At 50.9% G+C, this 22,365-nt stretch overlaps 1 protein-coding gene across 5 annotated transcripts in view; it reads right to left on the reverse strand.

The window, feature by feature from the left end:
* Positions 1-22,365, reverse strand: part of HPSE2 (heparanase 2 (inactive)) — a 225,299-nt gene that overhangs the window by 146,816 nt on the left and 56,118 nt on the right. Inside the window, exon 1 of one of the 5 annotated variants that reach the window (XM_074999992.1) lies at positions 3,491-3,589. The exons of the other annotated variants lie outside the window; for them this stretch is intronic. Within the exon in view, the coding sequence (XP_074856093.1) occupies positions 3,491-3,515 (25 nt within the window). The 5' untranslated portion in view covers positions 3,516-3,589. Of the gene's footprint in view, positions 1-3,490; positions 3,590-22,365 lie in introns of those variants that run through there. 5 annotated transcript variants of the gene reach the window in all.

The following is a 22,365-nucleotide window of genomic DNA, read 5'->3' on the forward strand; positions in this document are numbered from 1 at the left end:
GCGTCAGACCCCCACAACATTCTCATTCTGGGAAAACAGTGGGAAAGAAAAGAGAGGAAGAAGCCCCCTTAGAAATTGCACAGGGACACCTATGTTAAAGAACACCGAGGTTGCAAAGTCAATCACGCCAGGACTTCCATGCAACCTCCATCCACTCCCTTGTGCCCTTGCCATGTGATTCAATTGCATGCTCACCTGCCGTTTGCTCTGCAGGACCTGTTCACTTCTTTGCCTGGAACGAGACTGCCTTGCTGTGGGGTGGCTGAAGTGGGTCTTTGCTTGCACAAGCTCATGCTCAAAAATATTTGTTAGTCCATAAGGTGCCACAGGACTTATCATTGTTGTTACTGCACATGGTGATTTCCTAAGACCTAGAATGCCAGTGTGCTCACAGTTTGGAGGAAGATTTTGGGAGGTCAAGGGTAATTACCTAGATTAGACCTTGGCTAGAATACAGCTATTACCACCCGGGCACTTTCAAAAAGTTCTATGAGATCTTCAGTGACCACAGGTAATCCGGACATCACATTTCGCAACTCATCAGAAAGACACCCTGCAGTACCACAACGCCACTGGCGTTCCACTGGGCTCAGTAGCAGCTTGGATGGAAAAGAACCACAACCAGCATCTGGACGATCCCAGGAGGCCCCTTTAGCATTGCTTCACCTTTGATGAGCTTACGAGATCGGGTCAGGTGGCTCTGTGATAGTCCAACACATACACTTACTTTGGAGTGAAAGAAGGAGTTACCTGAACCACACATGCCTAGGGCTCCAAGCTGTACCTGTGATTTCCTCTCTCCCTTCCCTCCTCTCCTCAATCCCTTGCCCCACTGACCCAATAGAAACGAACGTCAGCAAATGAAACAGAAACGGATGATTTACGGCAGCAAGGAAAGAGGTCAGCAAAGTGGACAAGGGAATCCAGTGGTGATCACGGGGTAAATTTTCAACCACAGAGGTGAAATGCAGCCCCAGACAGAAGGGGTTTAAAAGGAGATGCTCTGTACAATCATCAGGCGGCCTGCTGAAAGCTCAGAGGCACTGGCTTTGCAGAGGTTCAGAGGAGGCAACACTTTATGTTTAGGTCTGACAGTGGGGTGATAAGACTACATTGGCTTGGTCCCCTACAATCTAAACCTGCAGCCATCTAGAACCCGTGGTGTGCTAAGCTAAGCCCAACCCTCCCACTCACAGTACCAATTTCAGCACTGCCCGGAGCCTCCCAGGAAATTCATCCCCCATGGCCATTGGGCAGCCTGACAAAGCTTCCCTAATAAAGATTAAATAAATAAAGGTAATAAATAGCTTCATTCAGAATAAAGGCCAATTTGCCATTAATAGCGGCATTTAGGTCCTAAAAGGGAATTGAGTTACACAGCAGTAAAACCACAGAACACAGCTCATGGCTTTAAAATAACTATAGGTGCCAAAATTAAGGGCCAAATTACCAATCGCTTTTAAATGATGGTCTGGGAAGGCTCAACGTGACAAGGGAAACGTAGGACAAATAATTCTTCTAGTATGCAAAGAAAAATTAGTTACAATTTATTAAAGGAAATGTGTTTCATTGTGCAACTTCCAGCCTTAGTTTGCCTCAAAACCCATTCTTCCAACAAGGCTGTAGACACAGGGATTAAGAAGAGAGAGAACAGAAACAGCAGCTCATTTTTAATCAGAGCAGAGGCTTTGCTTCATGACTTGGTCAGAGCCTGTGCATCCCAGGGTGTACAAGAATTTCAGATCAGATCAGCTCTTTGTTTTCACAAACACTTGCAAGTCATTGCAGTGGCCTCCCAGACTCCCTGTCCGCTGACCTGTGTGACACAGACATGTCTGGGCAGACGCTTCACCTCTGTGTCACAAGAGCACACAGCCGCTCTGAGCCAGACAGCCCACCCAGCTCAGAATCCTGTCCTCTGACACTAGCCAATGCCAGGTGCCCCAGAGGCAATGACTAAGTAATCCCTCCTCTGTCACCCATCCCCAGCTTCTGGCAAACCGCAGCTAGGGACACCATCGCTGCCCATCCTGGCCAATAGCCACTGGGGGACCCGTCCTGTGCAAACGTACCTACTCCAACCATCTTCTCCATATCTCAACAAAGCGAATCACGTGGGGTCTCTGTGAGAGTGGAGACTGGCTGGTTGTTGTGGGACGTCTGCAGGAGAAACGTGTTTGGAAATGTGACACAGAATACAGATTCCCCAAAGGTGTGTCACTTGAGGCAGGGTGTGTGCGCACAACCTACAGGTGCTGAACCTGGGGACACAGGGCTCATGGGCACCCACACTCCGAGCCTCCACCTAACTGGCATCAGCTTGAAGGGGGAACTCCTTGAAGCACTGCTCAGACAAATGCTACTTCTGAGGCCCAATTATTGGAAGCCTGGAGCTCGTGATTGGCCTGCTCCCCTCCTTAAGCCAGAAGGAGCAACATGGAGACATTTGTACAAATGCACCCCACCATGTCTTGGGCTGTTCACCCAACAGCACCTGCTCCTGACTTCCCGGTTCCCTGACCCAGCCTAATTCCTGGTCTCTGACTCTCAGCTCTTGACCTACCAGTTCTGAACTGTCACTGCAGTGAGGACCTGGCCTCCATCCTGGGCCACCCAGTAGGCATGGCTGCCTACATCCTGACCATCATGGTCTGCGGAGGTAAGAGGTACGGAACCAGCAGCAAACTGCCATTTCCAAAGGCACCAGACACCATCCAATCGGCTGCCCACCTCCAGGCAGATAACCAACCACTTCAGGTTCAAGTTGTGCCATTAACCTGAGGGAACTGGCTGCTGTGGGAACAAGTAAGCCAGTTTCACACAGAGACCACGATGCTTCAGACATGACCCATAGCACCCTGCCCCTAAGAGGGCAATAATACCGCCCCCAAACAATTCCATCGCAGGCACCAGCAATTCAGGGGCTTTATGACCCTATCCTCCCTTCAGTTCCTGATGTGTCCCCAGATGTACCTCTCTGCCCCAGCCAAGCTGGGCTTGGTAAATCACTCTGGTGAGAGGGAAGATGTTGGATGTCCTCTTGCTGGAGGTTAACAGCCCAGTATTGTCAAATTACAACGCCTCCCTCCAATCAATAACAGCAATTTCAACAACCTGAGTCAGGCCCATTTGGTTAAGGCTGCTCTAAAGAAACTCAAGCAGGAGCAGGGTCCCATTGTTTCCTTCAGGGCACCTCCACCTTCAGCACGATAGACGCAGAAATGAGGCTGCAAAGTAATACTGATTTGGGGTGGGAGGCCCACAGGTGGTGATCAAAAAAGAACTGCTTCACGTGGAGATGACCATAGCTCTAGACTACTGGTTCTCCACCAGGGGTACAAGTACCCCTGGGGTACGCAGGGGCCTTCCAGGGAGTACATCAGCTCCTCTGGACACTTGCCTAGTGAGCACCTCTGATGTGGGGACTTGTCGTGTCTCCTCAGGGGGCAGTTCATGCACCTTTGGTCCCCACCTGGCACCCAGCTCTCACCTGTGGCTCCAAGAAGCTGTAGCATGCAGCGGCCACACCCTGATAAACCGCTTCGACAGGCGGGCTAAACCAGGTGAGGGAAGCCGGCAGGCCTGAAACCTGCAGAGAGATAGGGAATTGACTATCCCAGCATGCAAAGTTGGCCCCTTTGGACTGGGCAGACGAGATCAACAGCAAGATCCAATGACCAGGAAGGCGGTTCTGCAACGCTCTGTGGAGAGCGAAGGACATGACAAGGCACCACAGACGGCATGGCCATCCACTGCAGCCTAGGAAGTCCCAGCCGCGACGACTTTCGTACCACTGGAATCGGGCTGCTGAGGTCAAGAGAGTGGAACTGCCCCTGTGCAATGGCTTTTCCACTTTAAACGTTCTCCCGCACAGGTTCTTTGCGCATTCTCATGACATCAAAGAATTAGTGGAATCCACACAAACTAACATTCCATCCAGCCAACGACTTATTTGTGCTGCTTGGCAAACTACAAGCTGAGGTACAAGTAAATGTGACGAATTTTACCATGACATGGTACGGTGAGAAAGGAAGCCACTGTTCAGGGACAGTGCTATGGCTCTCGGATTCGTATGTCTGATTTTGTTAAGCAGGTCATTTTTAGGTGAGATGTGACCTGGGGATAAGCCAGGCAAATCAGACTTGTGCAAGAGGTTCCATAGGTTCCATACCCATTGTTTTGGACACCTTACTTGACCTCACTATCTGCATAGATAATCAGTTACAGGAATGGGTGGGAAGGTTTCCTACAGCCCCCATCCACATGCCATTACCTGCATTCCCAGTCCACCTGCTGCACTGGTGCAAATGGATCTGGCTCATCAACAGCTCACCTGCAAGAAAAGGGAATGATGCCATCAGTGCCGCCTATGCGTCTGTTGTAGTGAATCTGGCCACATGACTTCTGCCTAGTCCAGCCAAGCCTCTAGGAACCTGCAAACCAGTCAGCTCAGGCTCAGTAACAGGGACCAGCCTGGTCTCTGCGAGAAAAGAGTTCCCCTATGCTTCTGTCCTGACTGGGACAAACACTGGCTTCATCCAAAGACTCCTCACTTGAAGGTAACTACCAGGCCAAGCATCCCTGGAGAGACCAACAGATTCCCACCCAACCGGCCATCAGCAATTCTAGAGCACCTGAGAGCCTCACACATGCAAGAGCAGTAACCTGGGCACTGCGGATCCTTTCTGACACAAGGCCAAGCTGAGTCTAGCAGAAACTATTGAAGATTTCCCTCTGTCTTTGGGTCCGGCGACTGAGGACACAGTCCTCCTGGAAGCCATTATCCTGTGGAACCATGAAATATTCCAATTCAGCATAATTTAATCCCTGCGTTTCTCTGATTCTTTGGTATTTCCTGTCTGAACCTGCATAATCTCCTCATTCACTGGCAGAACAAGAAGTCAGTTTTGCTTCAGATCTGCCAGCCATATAGCTGGCACAAACTAGCATTGCTGCAGAGCCCTGGGCTCTGCAAAGATGATCACGCAAGCAGGAGCACCCACTGAACCTAAATCGTAATTCCCCTTAAATGTCACCGCTATGGCAACATCTTTGAAAAGAAAGAGACGGAAACCTTCCCCCAGTCCTGGGTTTATGGCGCCATATAACATTGCAGTGGGAGTAAAAATACCGTTGGGCTGGATTTACGCCATGTGAGAACCTGAGCTGGCTGCTCTACACACACTGTTGCAAGGAGAAGCTGGCCAGGGCATTCATCCTTACAAGTCAGCCTCGCTGGACAGTATGCAGGTCCTCTTCATCCAGAAAAACCCAGCACTCTCCATATCCGCAGTGACCACCAACCTGTAAGCAAGATAATGATCCCTAGTTCCAGAATAATTGGACTGCGTAGTGGCTGCATGTACATTCACCAAGATGGACCTCCGAGGCACCAGGGATGAACAGGAGACTTCCTATTGAGCCTGCTAGAGCCAGTTTCAATACTCAGAGCTGCTGTTTGGGCTCACAAAAGCCCCAGGATCTTCCAACCTTTAAATGATATGTTACATGACTTACAGGGTCAGTAGATGGTGGTCTGTCTGGCTAATGTATCATTGTTGGATGACAGATATCACAGCATTCAGGTCTGAACTGTGCTGGAGAGATTATGGCAGCCAGGACTCTATGCCAGGCTTCAGAGGAGTGAGGGAGTGAGAACAGACCACCACAAAGTTTTGGGGCTTTACCCTGTTCCCTGAGGGACTCGAGATGGGTCCCGGCAAGGTCCACCCTGTCTGTGACCAGTCAGTGCCCCACAATTTACAGGACCAACAGCATTTCTGGGGGATTGCAAATTTCTAATGATGGGTCATTCCAATTTTTTTAAACCAATTCCCCTCTCCCTACTCTGCTTCAGGAAAACATCCAGTTCCATTGGTGCCCTGAGGCCAAGCATGCATGGGAACAGTCGAAGCTTACCTTCTCCATCACTCCCACATTGCCTCACCCAAGCTTTGGTCATGGAAGTCCATGGCTGCAGGATGGTGATCAGGGCCCTTATCTCCCCAGAACAGAAACCCAAGTAACTATGATACCTCTACACCTATTATTCAAGAAAAAGAACCCCCCCAGAGCAAGAATCCGGGATGGCAATTAGCACTGCTTCTGAGGAGTGATGACATTACTTAGAAAGGGGTCATCACCTGATCCAAGCATTTACTCACAATAAAAGTCAAGAGCACTTGTGCCAGAGCAAGGTCACAGAATCATAGAATCACAGGGCTGGAAGAGACCTCAGGAGGTCATCTGGTCCAGCCCCCTGCTTCAAGCAGGATCAACCTCCACTGAGTCATCCCAGCCAGGACCTTGTCCAGCCGAGATTTAAAAACCTCGAGGGATGGAGAATCCACCACCTCTCTCAGCAACGCATTCCAGTGCTTCACCTCCCGCCTGGTGAAGTAGTTTTTCCTAATATCTAACCTACACCTCTCCCTCTTCAACTTCAGACCATTACTCCTTGTTCTGCCATCTGACAACACTGAGAACAGTTTCTCAGTCTCCTCTTTAGAGCTCCCCTTCAGGAAGTTGAAGGCTGCTATTAAATCACCCCTCAGTTTTCTCTTCTATAAACCGAACAAGCCCAAATTGCTCAGCTTATTCTCATAGGTCTTGTTCTCCAGCCCCTTAATTATTTTGGTTGCCCTCCTCTGAACCTGCTCCAGCAAATCCACATCCTTTTCACACTGGGGGGCCCAAAACTGGACACAATATTCCAGATGTGGCCTCACCAGTGCCAAACAGAGGGGAACAACCACTTCTCTAGATCTGCTCGAAAGCCTCCTTCTAATGCACCCTAGTATGCCATTAGCTTTCTTGGCTACAAGGGCACCTTGTTTACTCATATCCAGCCTTTCATCCACCATAACCCCCTAGGTCCCTTTCCGTTTTACTGCTGCTGAGCCAGTTGGTCCCCAGCCTATAACAATGCTTGGGATTCTTCCGCCCCCAGGTGCAGGACTCTATACTTCTTCTTGTTGAACCGCATCAGATTTCTTTTGGCCCAGTCCTCCAATTACCTCGTCATAGAAGCAAATCAGATTGGTCAGGCAGGACTTGCCCCTGGTGAATCCATGTTGGGTACTTTTGATCACTTTCCCCTCTTCCAAGTGCTCCAAAATGAATTCCTTGAGGATCCTCTCCATTATTTTCCCAGGGATTGAGGTGAGGCTGACCGGTCTATAGTTCCCTGGATTGTCCTTTCCTTTTTTAAAAATGGGCACTATGTTTGCCTTTTTCCAGTCATCTGGGATCTCTCCCAATCTCCAAGAGTCTTCAAAGATAATGGCCAAAGGTTCAGCAATGACATCTGCCAATTCCCTCAGTACCCTGGGGTGCATTAAATCCAGACCCATGGACTTGTGTACATCTAGTTTTTCTAGATAGCTCAGAACTTGTTCCTTCCTCACAGATGGCTGCTCTTCACCTTCCCATACTGCATCGTCTAGGACTGTCATGTGGGAGTCGACTTTGTCCGTGAAGACTGAGGCAAAAAAATCATTGAGTACTTCAGCTTTTCCTACATCATCTGTCACTAGGTTACCTCCCTCATCCAGCAACGGCCCCATACCTTCTCTGATAACCCATTTATTGTTACCGTGCCTGTAAAAACCCTTCTTGTTACTCTTCACTTCCCTTGCCAGCTGCAGTTTCAATTGTGCTTTTGCTTTCCTGGTTACTCCCCGGCATTCTCCAGCTGTATGTTTATACTCCTCCTCAGTCAACTATCCACATTTCCATTTCTTGTATGCATCCCTTTTTAGTTTAAGCTGAATAAGGACTTCCCTGTTAAGCCAAGCTGGTTGCCTACCATGTTTGCATTTCTTACTATGCAGCTGGATTGTTTGTTCCTGTGCCTTCAGTAAGACTTCTTTAAAATACTGCCAGTTCTCTTGAACTCTTTTCCCCTTCATCTTCGTTTCCCAAGGGATCCTGCTCATCCGTTCTCTCAGGGAGTCAAAGTCTGCTCTTTTGAAATCAAGGGTCTGTATGTTTCTGCTCACCCTTCTTCTTTTTGTCCAGATCCCGAAATCTACGATCTCATGGTTGCTGCAGCCCAGGTTTCCTCCCACTTCTATCTCTCCTACTGGTTCTTCCCTGTTTGTGAGCAGCAGGTCAAGTTGCGCACAGCCCCTGGTCGGTTCCTTCAGCACTTGTACCAAGAAGTTATCCCCAACATTCTCCAAAAACTTCCTGGACTGTCTGTGTGCTGCTGTATTCGTCTCCCAACAAATGTCTGGATGATGAAAGTCTCCCATGAGAACCAGGGCCTGTGATTTGGAAGCTTCACTTAGCTGTCTGAAGAAATCCTCATCTACCTCATCTCCCTGATCTGGCGGTCCACAGCAGACACCAGCTTCATCATCACCTCTGTTACTTCCGCCTCTAAGCTTAACCCAAAGACACTCAACTGGATTTTCTCCCTCCTTATAGCGGAGCTCTGAGCAATCACACTGCTCCCTCACACAGAGCGCAACTCCTCCTCCTCTTCTCCCGTCTGTCCTTCCTGAACAATTTATAACTTTCCACAACCGTGCTCCAGTTATGCAAATCATCCCACCAAGTCTCATTATTCCAACCACCTCATGCTTCTTTGACCGTGCCGGGGCCTCTAGTTCTTCCTGTTTGTTCCCCAGGCTTCTGGCATTTGTGTGCAAGCACCTTAGAGAAGTGGCAGATTGGCCCACTTTCTCCTCTTCACCCAGGATATTTTTTTTCCCGGGCTTCTGGGAACTCCACCTTTATCTGTTTCTTCTCATAGCGTAGAGAATGGATATGCAGCAGACTTCAGCAGTCTTACGTCCTGAACCAATGATGGCTCTGGGGGGCCCTGTTCTTTGCATCATTTAGTTTTAATATTACATAGTGCCCTGGGAGCAAAAATGGTCAGGCTGTGACCCTACCCCAAAAGGGAGAGCAGGGCACCTACCAATCTGCAAGGGCCTCAGGTAGGAACCAGGCCACATTCTTAAGCCTCAAAACAGTCTGAATTGAACTCTCCACAGCTTATCCATTTGTCTTTGCCTTGGGGATTCCACCCCATTAACTGTCGTAAACAAAGAACCACATGGCACTTCAGATAGGATCATATTCCTGAATGATTTTATATACTTTTCCTCAAATCCTGCAAGAGTGGCAACGCTTCAGTCATGGCACCGGCAGTGGGGGCTGATGAGGGAACAGATGGGGGCACAGAAAAAGAACTCTGAGTTGTGGGACTGAAGAGCACGAGGCAGAAGGCCCTGTCCCATGCACTCAGGGCTGGTGTTGGGCTCACAGCTTTGGGATCATAAATCCTGGTTGTGGCATTTTCTCTAATTAAGGTTGGGTGACTTCCCTCCTTTCCTTACCAGTCTCTTTTTTACACTCAGATTCTGTGCTGGTGAGGGGGGAGGTATTGGCCTCAGTGGCACCCAAAGGTGGTATGCGAATGTCCCCAGTTGCTGGAGCCGGCTCCGCAATGTACCGCTGCAAAGGGACCCCTAGATACCAAGCCCAGCCCTAGCTGCTGCCCACTGTACCTGGAAGAAGGCTTACACGTCTATGAAACAGCACGTGCAGCTCGAGGGGAGGAATGGATTTCACTGTCAATAACTCAGATCAAAGTCCCTCCTTCTTAGGGTGTTGTTCTAAAGGCCTGGAATTTGTTTACGGTTTTGATCAATTTTGGTATTTCCCCTAGATCTGCATTTTCCAGTAAGAAGCGCAATAGGTAACTCCTCACTCATCATTGTCCCAGTGAAGGAACGTAACAGCGAAACCTCACCTAGCTGAGCACATCCGTGTTTAAAGTTGTGCAAGGCTTGTGTATAATGCAGTTTGGTCACTGGCTAGCAGGTGAGTGCTTGGAACAGGATGGACCTGCAGCATCCCTCTCAGCTCTCCTCTAGCGCCCAAGAGTCTCCTGCCTGCAGGTGGCCCCTGGGTCAGCAAACCTCCCCCTTCCACCTACAGCAATCAGCTGGTTCCTGGGATTCAGGAGGCTCTGAGGGGAGAAGTGAGGATGCAGCATGCGGCCTTCTCCCCACGCCAAGCCTCCTGAACACCAGGAAACAGCCGATTGCTGCCAATGGGAGGTGAGCTGCCTCCCCGCCTTCCGCACACTTCCCGGCAGCAGCAACCAGCTGTTTCCTGGTGTTCAGGAGGCTGGGAGGGAAGGAGGGAGGAGCAGCACTGGGGACAGGCATGGGGCAGAGCCAGGGGGTGAGCAACCCCTGGCACTTTGGACAGGCATTCCATGGGAAATAGCTCACCTGGCAATCAACACGGTGCCTTGGGAGAAGCCTGGGGAGCTCCTGAGCAGATCCCCAGACAATTCTGTGATTAGAGCTGGTTTAAAACTTGTACAGTAGATGTACATAATGTCTTTTGTCTGGCAACAGACAGTTCTCTGGAACCTAACCCTCCCCATTTGCATTCATTCTTACAGGGAAACTGGGCTTGCTCAGTATCATTTCACTTAAAGTCACATTTTTCAAGAACGCAACTACAATGTTAAGTGAGGAATTACTGTACCAATGGGACCTGGCAGCTTCAGCTCGCAAGTGCAGCTGTTTTTGTAAGCATCCAGAGCAGCCCCCGGGAAGTCTGTCGTGTCGGTGTCCAAGTGGAGTTGAAGCCCTAGCCTGCGGGATAGGGTCTTTCTTCCAGTTAGCCCTCAGTTGTGCTGTACACTGCCCACTGCCCGTCTTTTAATCAGAACTCAGTCAGTGGAAACAGGCGGGGACTGGAGTTCCAAGGGGCTGAGTGAGCGGCTGAGCCCGCACACCTTAGTACGGCTGCAGAGAGAATACCCTCGTACAGACAGCCCTGGAGCCGCCAAGACCATAACCACCAGCTGAGAGAGGCAAACATTACCACCACCACCATCCTCCAGACTGCCCCGAGGGCAAAGGAGAGGCCAAAAGGAAGCATCTGAACTAGAAGTGTTCCTGACCAAAATATCAAGCAAACATGCCTCTGGTACGGGGGTGCATTGTGATGTGTGTGTGCATCCTGGCAGCTGAGGGCCACACACCAACCTCTGGGATCCATTCATGGAATTACAGCTGCGACGGTTTCCAGCCTGAATTTCAGTGATCCCACAATGGGGTGCAGGCGTCTGCGAGCCTTTCTTTGGGGGCCAGAGAATACTTGGGGTAGGATCCTCGAAAGCTCATCAAGCCCAGTCTCCTGCACTCATGGTAGGACCAAGTGCCAGGTGCTGCCCTCTCAGCTCCCATTGGCCCTGGTTCCCAGCCAATGGGAACAGCAAAGCCAGAACTTAGGCAGGGACAGTGCGCGGAACCACCAGGCTGCACCTGATTGTGGGAGCCGAATGGACACACAGCATGCACAGAGTGGGGCAAGCCCCTGAGCCCACTCCCCAGCAGGAATGAATGCAACCCGCAAGCCCCAGTTTGCTGACCCCTGCCATACGAGTACTTCTGGCCCAGCACCAGCCCATCTCCTGCTCACAAGACACATGTGCAGCACCAGTGGAATGCATGTCTGGAAAAGCTCTTGAAGTTAAAAATCAGTTGACTCAGGCGGGTGGTAATCAGCAATGGATGCACTGAATAGGGGTAGTTGAGGCTGGCTGGGAAGTCAATGGGCACAGGGGACTGGAAGAGTCTCTCGCCAGCCTTTGGAGAGACAGCTGCCTGCAGAGGCCAGAGGGACTCTCCATATTCCAGAGGAGAAGCTTTGTGGAGAAAGAGGAGGAAAACTCCTCAACAACTTCTCTGGCTCAACCCTGACAAAACAGCAAAGAATTTTCAATGCTGAGGAAGCAGGGGCAGAGAATGGCAGATGGGTAATTCGTTGTTTACGTACGTGAGAGGTCTGCAACCTAAGGCTCTTTCAGGACTTCTCTGCGGCTCCTGACTCTATAATTGCAAAGTGGAAAAAACTGGTAATTTTCGATAAATGGTGAATGTCCAAAAGCCCCAAAATGAACGACTCGTATCTTAGTAGCAAATGCTCTGCCATCCCCAAACCTTGGATCACTCCCCCAGCGTCCTCCAGGGAGAGAATGTTCGGGGGCGGAAGTCAGGAAGCCAGTGGTACAAACACACACATGCACACACACAGCATGAGGGACTAGAATATGTTAGAAGTTTGTGAACGTCCTGCAGTAAACAGGTGTCGCGTCAAAAATCCTTGTGTTTGTGCTGTAACATAGGGGTTACAAAAAGTTTGGTTTGCTGTTATTTATTGAGGACCCTCTTGTATGCACATGCACTGGGCCTCTGGAATTACTGACCTGGCAAAAATGGCTTCCCTTGCTATTTGGTTGCTGACGCCCGGCCTAAGCCTCTCTCTCTCTCTCGTGCCGCAGTGGCTCACTGCACGTGCAACACTGCAGTGCCTCAGGGAGCGTGTCGCCTCTGCCAGCAACCCTTGTGCTTGCACTTGCCTCTGTGCGAATCTCTCTCTTACGCGTTATTGGTTAATTTCTATCCAGCTTTACGAAAGACGTGACTGAGCGCGGCATGCTGAGATGAAGCGTCTGACCGTGAGCCGGTGCTTCCAGGCAGGCAGCCAATGTGTGCACACTGCAAGGGTCCAGAAGCCCAGGGGTAGGGTGTACAGATAGGTTGGAGGGCCTGTGCCCCAGGGACAGAGCAGGACTCTGAGGGCTATCTGTCTCCAGAGACTTAGCCCCACTTGGCTGCTCCATCCCAAGAGCTCACCTGGGGAGCTGAAGGGCTGAGGTGTGCAAAGTGCCTGCGGGCTGGTGTGTGCACAGGGGGGAGCAGCCTTTGCCAAGTGTGAAGTGGGGGGCTCTGTTGCTAGCAGCTGGTACTTTGGTGCACATCTCAGATGCAGACAAGATTCCTCTGAATTGTAAGCAGGCATTAGCAAGTCACCCCGTATCACGTGGGTCACCCCATACGTATCACACCTTCTCGTGGCAGCCTCACTCCACACCTGCCCTGCACCCTTCTCTGCCCTTTCACTCCTCCCTTCCCAATGGCACTCCCAGCTCGTCCCGGTGCAGGGCCTGGATAAGTGCAAGTACAGGGGCTTTTCCTAAGCTCTTGCTGCTGACCGAGGACTAGAGGCAAATACCTGTGCTGTGACACCCTCCCTTGCTGTGCTTTAGACACGCTCATTTTGCAGTGGGAGATTTGCAAATGAAAACTCCTTGCACCCATTCCTGCCACCGGTGCCCCTCGGGATTATCCCCAGGACCTGCTGCTGCTGCTGCTGCTATTTAACGTCGCTGCTCACCTGTGGCTGTCACCACAGTGACAGAAAAGATGCCAGAGAGTGGGACTTAACTTATCTGGGCGAGTTGGGACCAGGGACCAAAGCACCCGGTTCTAGCCTTGCACAGAAAGCAGCAGGGACCTGACAGTGCAGCATGTTTGCCAGCTGACAGGGGGTTCCCAAGTGGGCCCTGTACGGACTGAGGGCACTCTTAGAAGTTGTAGACCTAGGGGTGCAGGTGAAGCCGATGCCCACGATACAGAGACTAGCATAAGGCAGAAGCAGCATAGTCCCTCCAGGGGCACAGCAGGGCGTGTGCTCAGTGTGAAGAAGCCACATGCATTCTTCTGAACACGTGCCACCAAGTACTAATGTTCTCCCAACGGCTGTGCCCTGCGGACCTGCTGCCAAGAGGGCGAGCCCTGCCCTGTAGGATGCCAAAGCATACGGCCAACCCCAGAACTCAACAATCCCACACACGTAAAATATTTAATACACATATTTTTGGACAGTTTTCTGATTGCTGCTCCCCTCACACAGTGGGAGACTGACAGCACCACCAAAGCCAGTCTAGCCTCACTGCAGGACCCTGCACGCACACCAGGTGAGAACCGGGCCCTGTGCTGAAGAACTTACCACCTAGTACAAAGGAGGTGCTGAGGCTGCGCTGTGGGGCGAAGCTGGGACTCAAGCTTGTTTTATCTAGGGGACCCCCCCCAAAAGAGCCAGTCTATGGACACTGCTGCTAACCCAGCTGCTCTAGGCACGAATCACACCAGGACCCTACAGGTGACAGACTCTGGAGACTGGAGCAGCTGCCTGGACAGAACAGTATTAAATCAAGTCTGGACTCCTGGGGACTCGGGAGCTGGGGTTCCCCTCCTGCACACCGGCAATTGCCCACATGCTGCCATCTCCCTCAAACCCTCTCCATCTGCCACAGCCTGTGCCGGGAAGCAAAGCTCCCCGTGAGCAAGTACGAACACCCCAACAGGAAAACACGTAGGTAACACAATGTGCCCTTCCCTTGAAACACAGCATTTTGCAAGGCAGCGATTCTATCTATGCCAGCTTTCATGAAGAGACGAATATGTTTGTTCACCGTTATGTGGCAGGGACACTGCTCCACACAGGCAGGAGATGAGTGTGGGCAGACTTGGAGAGGCTGTGCAGAACTCCAGCCGGTTAAGAAAGGGCTGACAGGGAGAACCAGTCAGGGAAAGGCTTTCTGAAGCAGCCCCTACATAAAGGGTTGTTCAACTGAGCAGCTGTTCCTCTCGCGTCTTGAGGAGGCTGCTGCGGTCAGGAAGCAACGTGGGTCCAGATGGTGAAGCCAGCAGAAGTGATGACAGAAAATCCCCACTAGAGCAAGGGAGAGCTCAGTGGTTTGAGCATGGCCCTGCTAAACCCAGGGCTGTGAGTTCAGCCCTTGAGAGGCCATTTAGAGATCTGGGGCAAATAGATTAAAAGAAAGGAGGGGGGTGCTCGGTCCTGCCGTGAGGGCAGGGAACTGGACCTGATGACCTCCTGAGGTCTGTTCCAGCTCTGTGAGATGTGTGTAAACTGGATGAGACCTCAGGAGGTCACTGAGTCTTGTCCCCTGCCCTTACAGCAGGGCCAAGCACCACCTGTATCTTTCCTGTTAGATAGTTATCCAACCTGCCCTTAAATATCCCCAGAGATGGAAATTCTACAACCTCCCCAGGCAATGTAGTCCAGTGATTCACCACCCTGACAGGAAATTTTTTCCCAATGTCCAACCTAAACCTGCTTTGCTGCAATTTAAGCCCATTGCTTCTTGTCCTAAACTCAGAGGCCAAGGAGAACAATTTTTCTCCCTCCTCCTTGTAACCCTCTTTTAGGTATTTGAAAACCGCTGTCATGTCCTGTTTCAGTCTTCTCTTTTCTAAGCTAAACAAGCCTGGTTCTTTCAGTCTTTCCTCAGAGCTCACTTTCTCTAGACCTTTGACCATTCTTGTTGCTCTTCTCAGGACCTTCTCCGATTTCTCCACATCTTTCTTGAAATGTGGGACCCAAACTGGACACAATGGCTACGTCTACACTAGCTCCAAACTTCGAAATGACCACGCAAATGGCCATTTCGAAGTTTACTAAAGAAGCGCTGAAATGCATATTCAGCGCTTTATTAGCATGCGGGCGGCTGCGGCGCTTCGAAATTGATGCGGCTCGCACAACTCGCCCCAACAGGGCTCCTTTTCGAAAGGACTCCGCCTACTTCGAAGTCCCCTTATTCCCTCGAAGTAGGCGGGGTCCTTTCGAAAAGGAGCCCCGTTAGAGCGAGCCGCATCAATTTCAAAGTGCCGCGGCCACCCACATGCTAATGAAGCACTGAATATGCATTTCAGTGCTTCATTAGTAAACTTCAAAATGGCCATTTGCGTGGCCATTTCGAAGTTTGGGGCTAGTGTAGACACGGCCAATACTTCAACTGAGGACTAACCAGTGCAGAGTAGAGAGAAAGAATGAGTTCTCATGTCTTGTTCACAACACTCTTGTTAATGCATCTCAGTCATGTTTGTTTTTTTTCAACAGTGTCATACTGTTCACTCATATTTAACTTGTGATTCACTATGAGCCCTAGATCCCTTTCTGCAGTGCTCCTTCCTAGGGAGGATCTTCCCATTTCGTATGTGTGAAACTGATTGTTTCTCCCTAAGTTCAGTACTTTGCATTTGCCCTTATTGAACTTCTTCCTACAGTAAAATTCTTCCATATCTGGCAGCCCCAGGACCAGGAGGTTACTGGGTATTCAAATATTCCAGATAATAGGCATACCTAGCTATGCATAACCCTAAAGAAAAGACAGACTAGATATTAAGAAACAAACACAAATGTATGCAGAGTACTATATTTACCAAAAACCCTAGTACTGTACACTGTAACCCTATACTGTATTTGCTGTATGGATTTGTATTTACTTTCACTATACTGTACTTACGGACACCGTAACCAAAATTGACATGTGGTTGAAATGCCGGTTATTGAAGAGCTCCGGATGAAGGAATGCCAGATAGGAAAGAGTTTCCTGTATTTGTCACCGACCATTTCTCCAGTTTGATGGATCATTTTGAATTCTGACTCTCTCCTCCAAAGCATTTGCAACCCCTTCCAGCTCAGCATCATCTGCAGACTTGATACGTGCACTCTCTGTGCCAGTATCTACCCCAGCGACGACTGCTGGTGGTTGTGAGCTAATTCCCAGAACAGTCAGCAGGAAGTGCCATAGAGGTGAGTCCATTCCCATTACATGTTGGCCAAGAATGTGGGCATGTGGTCCACTACTGGAGAGCATGAGTGGGGCCCAGCTGACTGAGCAGCCATGAGGGTTGTCAAGCTGTAGGGGAGAGGGCCCATAGACAATATTATCCAGGCACCAGGGCTGGGGGCTGGTGTAATGGCATAGCCAGTGTCTTGCCCATGGGCAACTAGGATGAGTACCTCTACTGGGATGCAGAATGGAGACCCCCCCCCGAGAGTCGGTGGGTTGGTGGGGCCAGTGGGAAACCAAGACACATGAAGAGGGAATGCCCACATGGGACTTGCAGGGCCAAGGCTAGCCCTGAGGGACCAGCTGAGCCAGAGACAGGCTGTGGGAGGGCCATGTCCAAGGGAAGGCAAAGAAGGTGCTTGCACTGCCACAAAGAGGGCCATATAAGGCGGCACTGCCCCCAGAGATGAAGGGGGATGATGGCCAATTGGGCGTGCTGTGAAACTGCTCAGGAGAAGGGGGTGGTGACAATCAAGGCTCCAGTAGGAGGAGTGTCTGGGGCAGAGGGACCCCAAATGAAGAGGAAAACCCACACATGACCAAAAGAAGCCCTGGTGGGGACTCAAACAGACTTAGAACCCCATGCGGGAGCTGAGCAGGCTACAGTGGGAGCCCAAACTCTGAAAGAGGGAAACAAGTTGCTCCAGACAGTGGAGAACCTGCAGCAGGAAAGAGATTCCCTGCAAGCCTAACAAGTGGGGTTCCGCAGGGATCTGTTTTGGGACTGGTTCTATTTAATATCTTTATAACCAATTTAGATATTGCCATACAGGGTACACTTATTAAGTTTGCAGCTGATACCAAGGTGGGAGGGGTTGCAAATGCTTTGGAGGATCACAGAATCCCAGGGCTGGAAGGGACCTCAGGAGGTCATCTAGTCCAGCCCCCTGCTTCAAGCAGGACCAACCCTCACTAAGTCATCCCAGCCAGGACCTTGTCAAGCTGGGACTTAAAAACCTCCAGGGATGGAGAATCCACCACCTCTGTAGGCAACACATTCCAGTGCTTCACCACCCACCTGGGGAAGTAGTTTTTCCTCATATCTAACCTACACCTCCCCCTCTTCAACTTCAGACCATTGCTCCTTGTTCTGCCATCTGACACCACTGAGAACAGTTTCTCACCCTCCTCTTCAGAGCTCCCCTGCAGGAAGTTGAAGGCTGCTATTAAATCACCTCTAAGTCTCCTCTTTTGTAAACTAAACAAGCCCAGATCCCTCAGCCTCTCCTCACAGGTCTTGTGCTCCAGACCCTTAATCATTTTTGTTGCCCTTCGCTGAACCTGCTCCAGCAAATCCACATCCTTTTTATACGGGGGGGGCCCAAAACTGGACACAATATTCCAGATGTGGCCTCACCAGTGCCGAATAGAGGGGAATAATAGAGGACAGGGTCATAATTCAAAATGATCTGGACAAACTGGAGAAATGGTCTGAGGTAAACAGGACAAAGTTTAATAAGGACAAATGCAAAGTGCTCCACTTAGGAAGGAACAATCAGCTTCATACATATAGGCCGTGTCTACACTAGCCAAAAACTTAGCAAATGGCCATTTCGAAGTTTACTAATGAAGTGCTGAAATACATGTTCAGCACCTCATTAGCAGTTCGAAATTGACGCGGCTCGCCGCCGCGCAGCTCGTCCACACGGGGCTCATTTTCGAAAGGACCCCGGCTACTTCAAAGTCCCCTTATTCCTATGAGCAGATGGGAATAAGGGGACTTCGAAGGAGGCGGGGTCCTTTGAAAAGGAGCCCCGTCTGGGTGAGCCGTGCAGCGGCGAACCGCGTCAATTTCGAAGTGCCGCAGCCGCCCACATGCTAATGAGGCACTGAATATGTATTTCAGCACTTCATTAGTAAACTTTGAAATAGCCATTTGCATGGCCATTTCAAAGTTTTTGGCTAGTGTAGAGATAGCCATAGAGTGGGAAGCAACAGTCTAGGAAGGAGTACTGGGGAGAGGGATTTAGGGGTCATAGTGGGACACAAGCTAAATATAAGTCAACAGTGTGATGCTGTTGCAAAAAAAGCAAACATGATTCTAGGATGCTTTAATAGGTGTGTTGTGAGCAAGACATGGGAAGTCATTCTTCCGCTCTACTCAGTGCTCATTAGGCCTCAGTTGGAGAATCAGAGAAGTAGCTGTGTTAGTCTGTATCTTCCAAAACAGCAAAAAGTCCTGTTACATCTTATAGACTGACACATATATTGGAACATAAGCTTTCATGGGCAAAGACCCACTTTGTCAGAAGCGGGTCTCTGCCCATGAAAGCTTATGCTCTAATATATGTTAGTCTAATTGAAGTATTATGTCCAGTTGTGGGCACCGCATTTCAAGACACATGTGGAGAAATTGGAGAGGGCCAGAGAAGAGCAACAAGAGGATGAAAGGTCTAGAGAATATGAGCTATAAGGGAAGACTGAAAGAACTGGGCTTGTTTAGTTTAAAAAAGAAAAGACTTAGAAGGGACATGATAGTGGTTTTCAAGTACCTCAAAGAGGGTTACAAGGAGGAGGAAGAAAAATTGCTCTCCTTGGCCTCTGAGAATAGGACAAGGAGCAATGGGCTTAAACTGCAGCAAGGGAGGTTTAGGTTGGACATTAGGAGAAAGTTCCCCACTGTCAGGGTGGTCAAACAGTGGAATAAATTGCCTGGGGAGGCTGTGGAATCTCCATCGCTGGAGATAGTTAAGCAGAGGTTAGATAAATGTCTATCAGGGATGGTCTAGATGGTACTTGGTCCTGCCAAGAGGACAGGGAACTGGACTTGATGACCTCTTGAGGTCCCTTCCAATCCTAGCTTTCTGTGATTGTTAGCTCAGCTGAGAGGGAAGCTGGGGAGACAGAATCCCCCAGTTGTCTCAAGGGGGAAGGTGCAGTGGGGAAACAGGCAGGAGAAGGGCTAGGACCACCTTTGAGAGGCCGTACAGAACTGCAGCCAGTTAGAAAGGGGCTTATTAGGAGAGCCAATCAAGAGAAGCCTTGCTGAGGCAGCCCCTATATAAAGGGCTGTTCAGCAGAGGAGCTCTCAGTCAGTCTCTCTCGAGCGAGATGGGAGCTGTTGGGGGGCCCTTGGCTGAGTGTGGCCAGACTGAGACCCTTGGGCAAGGGTAAGGCATGTGATAGGGCCACAATATGGGGAAATGGCCCAGGGAAAACAGGCACTGGGAAGAGGAGGAGGGGCAGTAAGTGGCTGCCAGCTGGCACCCAGAGTAGCAGGAGGGTGAGGGGAACCCCACCCTTCACCCCTACTTGCCGGTGAGGACAGGGGTCTAAATCCAGACCACAACTGGACCCTGACGTAAGGAGCTCGACGAGAGCCTGCAGTTGGCTGCTGAGACAAGTGGTGGGGCTGAGCTCTGCCAGGCCCCTGGAAGGGAGACAGTGGGATAGGGCCCAGCCAGAGGCCCATTCCCAAGGAGGATGCTGAGGTCTGGGGGCAATGCACGTCCGTGCAGTGGGGTCGGTGTAGACAGCTGAAGTGATGATGGGGAATAACCATTACAGCGAGGTGTGCCGGCGGTTGTGAGCTGCTCCCTGCGCGGTGGGCAGGAGATGCCATGGTGGCAGCCCACCCTTCTTACATCCTGCATCAGCCCTCAGCAGGGTTTGAACCCACAGGTGTCCAGCACATGCCGAAGGTTCTGCCCTCCGCTACAGCCATAGAGGTCACTGGCGGTGGGAGGGGTAGCACACGGTGCAGTCCCTGTGTGGAGCAGTTCACTCCAGGAGGGGACAAACACACTGCCCGTGAGTATCGTGAGACTGCGGACATGCTGAGCAGCAGGGCTCTTGAATCCTCTTCCTGGCTGTGTAAGGCCTAGAGTGAGATCTCTCCCCAGACAGCAAAGCCTAATGGAACACCCCCCCACCCCCCAGTCATCCAGAGGAACCAAACCCCTGGGTGCAGCCAGAGCCCTAAAGCTACACTCCAAGAGAGCACATAGGGTCTTAGGCGCGCGCACGTGCACACGCACACGCGCACACACACGCACACACCCCTTAATGCTTATGGAAGACACAGAGCGAAGAAACCAGACAGTGGTGTGCATCAGAGAATAGTTCACAAACCTGGTGACCCCAGCTGGGACCCTGATGAACCCAAGCCACAGGGATCTAAGCTAATCATCCATATCTTCCTTCATGTAACCACTTGGATGCCTAATCATACGTGCCCTTGTTCCACCTCCATTCTGAGGCTGGTAACTGCCCCTTGTCCACATGTGGCAGCCTGGGTGCCCAAGTTCATATTTCCAATCACTGACCAAAGCATGCACAGTTTTTGCACTTCACTTCCCTGCATCACTGTGGGCCTCTACCCAGCACCTAAACTGCAACGTATTTCAAAAGCCGCCGTGCTGTCCCCCAAGTTCAAAGTAATGTTGGTGTGCTACTGGGATGCTGGTTTCTTGGGCTCACTTATTTGTCACATAAGAGGAGACAGCACAATATTCTTGCAAAAAGATTAAGTCATTAGCCTGGCTCTTTACATGAATCAAACCACCCAAAACATAAGCTTAGCACACCAGGCCTCCCACCAATAAAATAGGGCTTTGTAGCGCAGCAAGCCTGATAACCCAATTACTGGTGTTCTCTTACCTACCCCCAGCACGTTAGACATTCAGAGCTATTCAGAGCTGTCCATATGCCACCCGATAGCATTAGCACAAAGCTACGACAAAATCCCAGGTCAGCATCTCCCAGCATGAACCAGGAGCAGACTCAGGAAGCCTACAGGGGTCTAGCTTCTAGCGGGTGACAGAGCTGCACGGTTAGATGCTCCTAATTCATCGTGTTCCTTCAGAAAGGTTGTGGGAAAGTGGATGTGCTTTGGCTGTGTTACCATAGCAACGCCGGTTGCCATCCCAGCTCCACTTGAAGCAACTTTGTGCAAGTGCTGTCTTACCTGGCGGAGGAGGTGATTCTCCTCCAACGTCACAGCATGCAGCCCGTTAATAAAAGATCGAGAAGGGGACAACCATTAACAGCTGCCCAGTGGACAAGAACCACAGCATGTGAGCTCAGCACTTGGTGCCCCTGCCCCCCGGGACAGGGCACTGTGGAGAGGAGGTGTTTGAGGCTTTGCACTTAACTGCCTGATGGTCAGCAGTGTCCTGGAGCGTGCCTGCCGCAGGGGCCAAAATCGCGTTCCTGGCATAAGCAGCCAAGAGTCAGCAACGCTGAAGTGGCTGCAGCATTGTGACTCCTTTCTAAAGGGTTCGATGGGGGGCGAAGAGGGGCTGGCAGCCAGCACCACCAACGTGCTGCCGGGGCAGGCACTGCGGGGGCCTGAAGTTGGGGGGGAAGTGCATTATGCGTGAAGGGCTCCTGCAGAGGGCCCTGCAGAACTGGTCCCTTGAAGAACAGGAACTAGTGCTGAATTCAGGAGACCCACCTGGGCAGGGTGACCATATCTCCAAACATGGGACAGGGAGATATCGGGGAGGGGCACCTTCTCCCGGCTCCATCAAGCCCTGGGGAGCCAAGAAGGCGGCGGCAGCCACCGGCAATCCCCAGGAGCCCCTGGGAAGCCGCAGCTGCCCAGGCTCCCCGCCCTTCCCTGAGGCTCAAGGAAATGATTTCCGCCAGCAGCTGTGCCTGTGCACAGGATTGCTGGCAGAAAAGGTCGGGGGCGGAGGGCCCAAATATGGGACAATTCGTCCCTTTTAAAAAATAAGCGAGGGTGCCTTTTGGCATCCCAAGTACAGGACCGTTCCGCCTCAAACGGCGCAGATGGTCACCCTACGCCCGGGTATTGAACATAAGTAAGAACCCTTCACAGAGACCTACAACAAATGCTGCCAAAAGCCTGGTGCTGACCAGACCGGTTACTTGGGTTAGTGTAGGGAGCTCCCAGAAATGCATTCTGACAGAAGCAGTCAGCC

Source organism: Carettochelys insculpta, chromosome 7 (genome assembly GCF_033958435.1).
Source record: "Carettochelys insculpta isolate YL-2023 chromosome 7, ASM3395843v1, whole genome shotgun sequence".
Taxonomy (NCBI): domain Eukaryota; kingdom Metazoa; phylum Chordata; order Testudines; family Carettochelyidae; genus Carettochelys; species Carettochelys insculpta.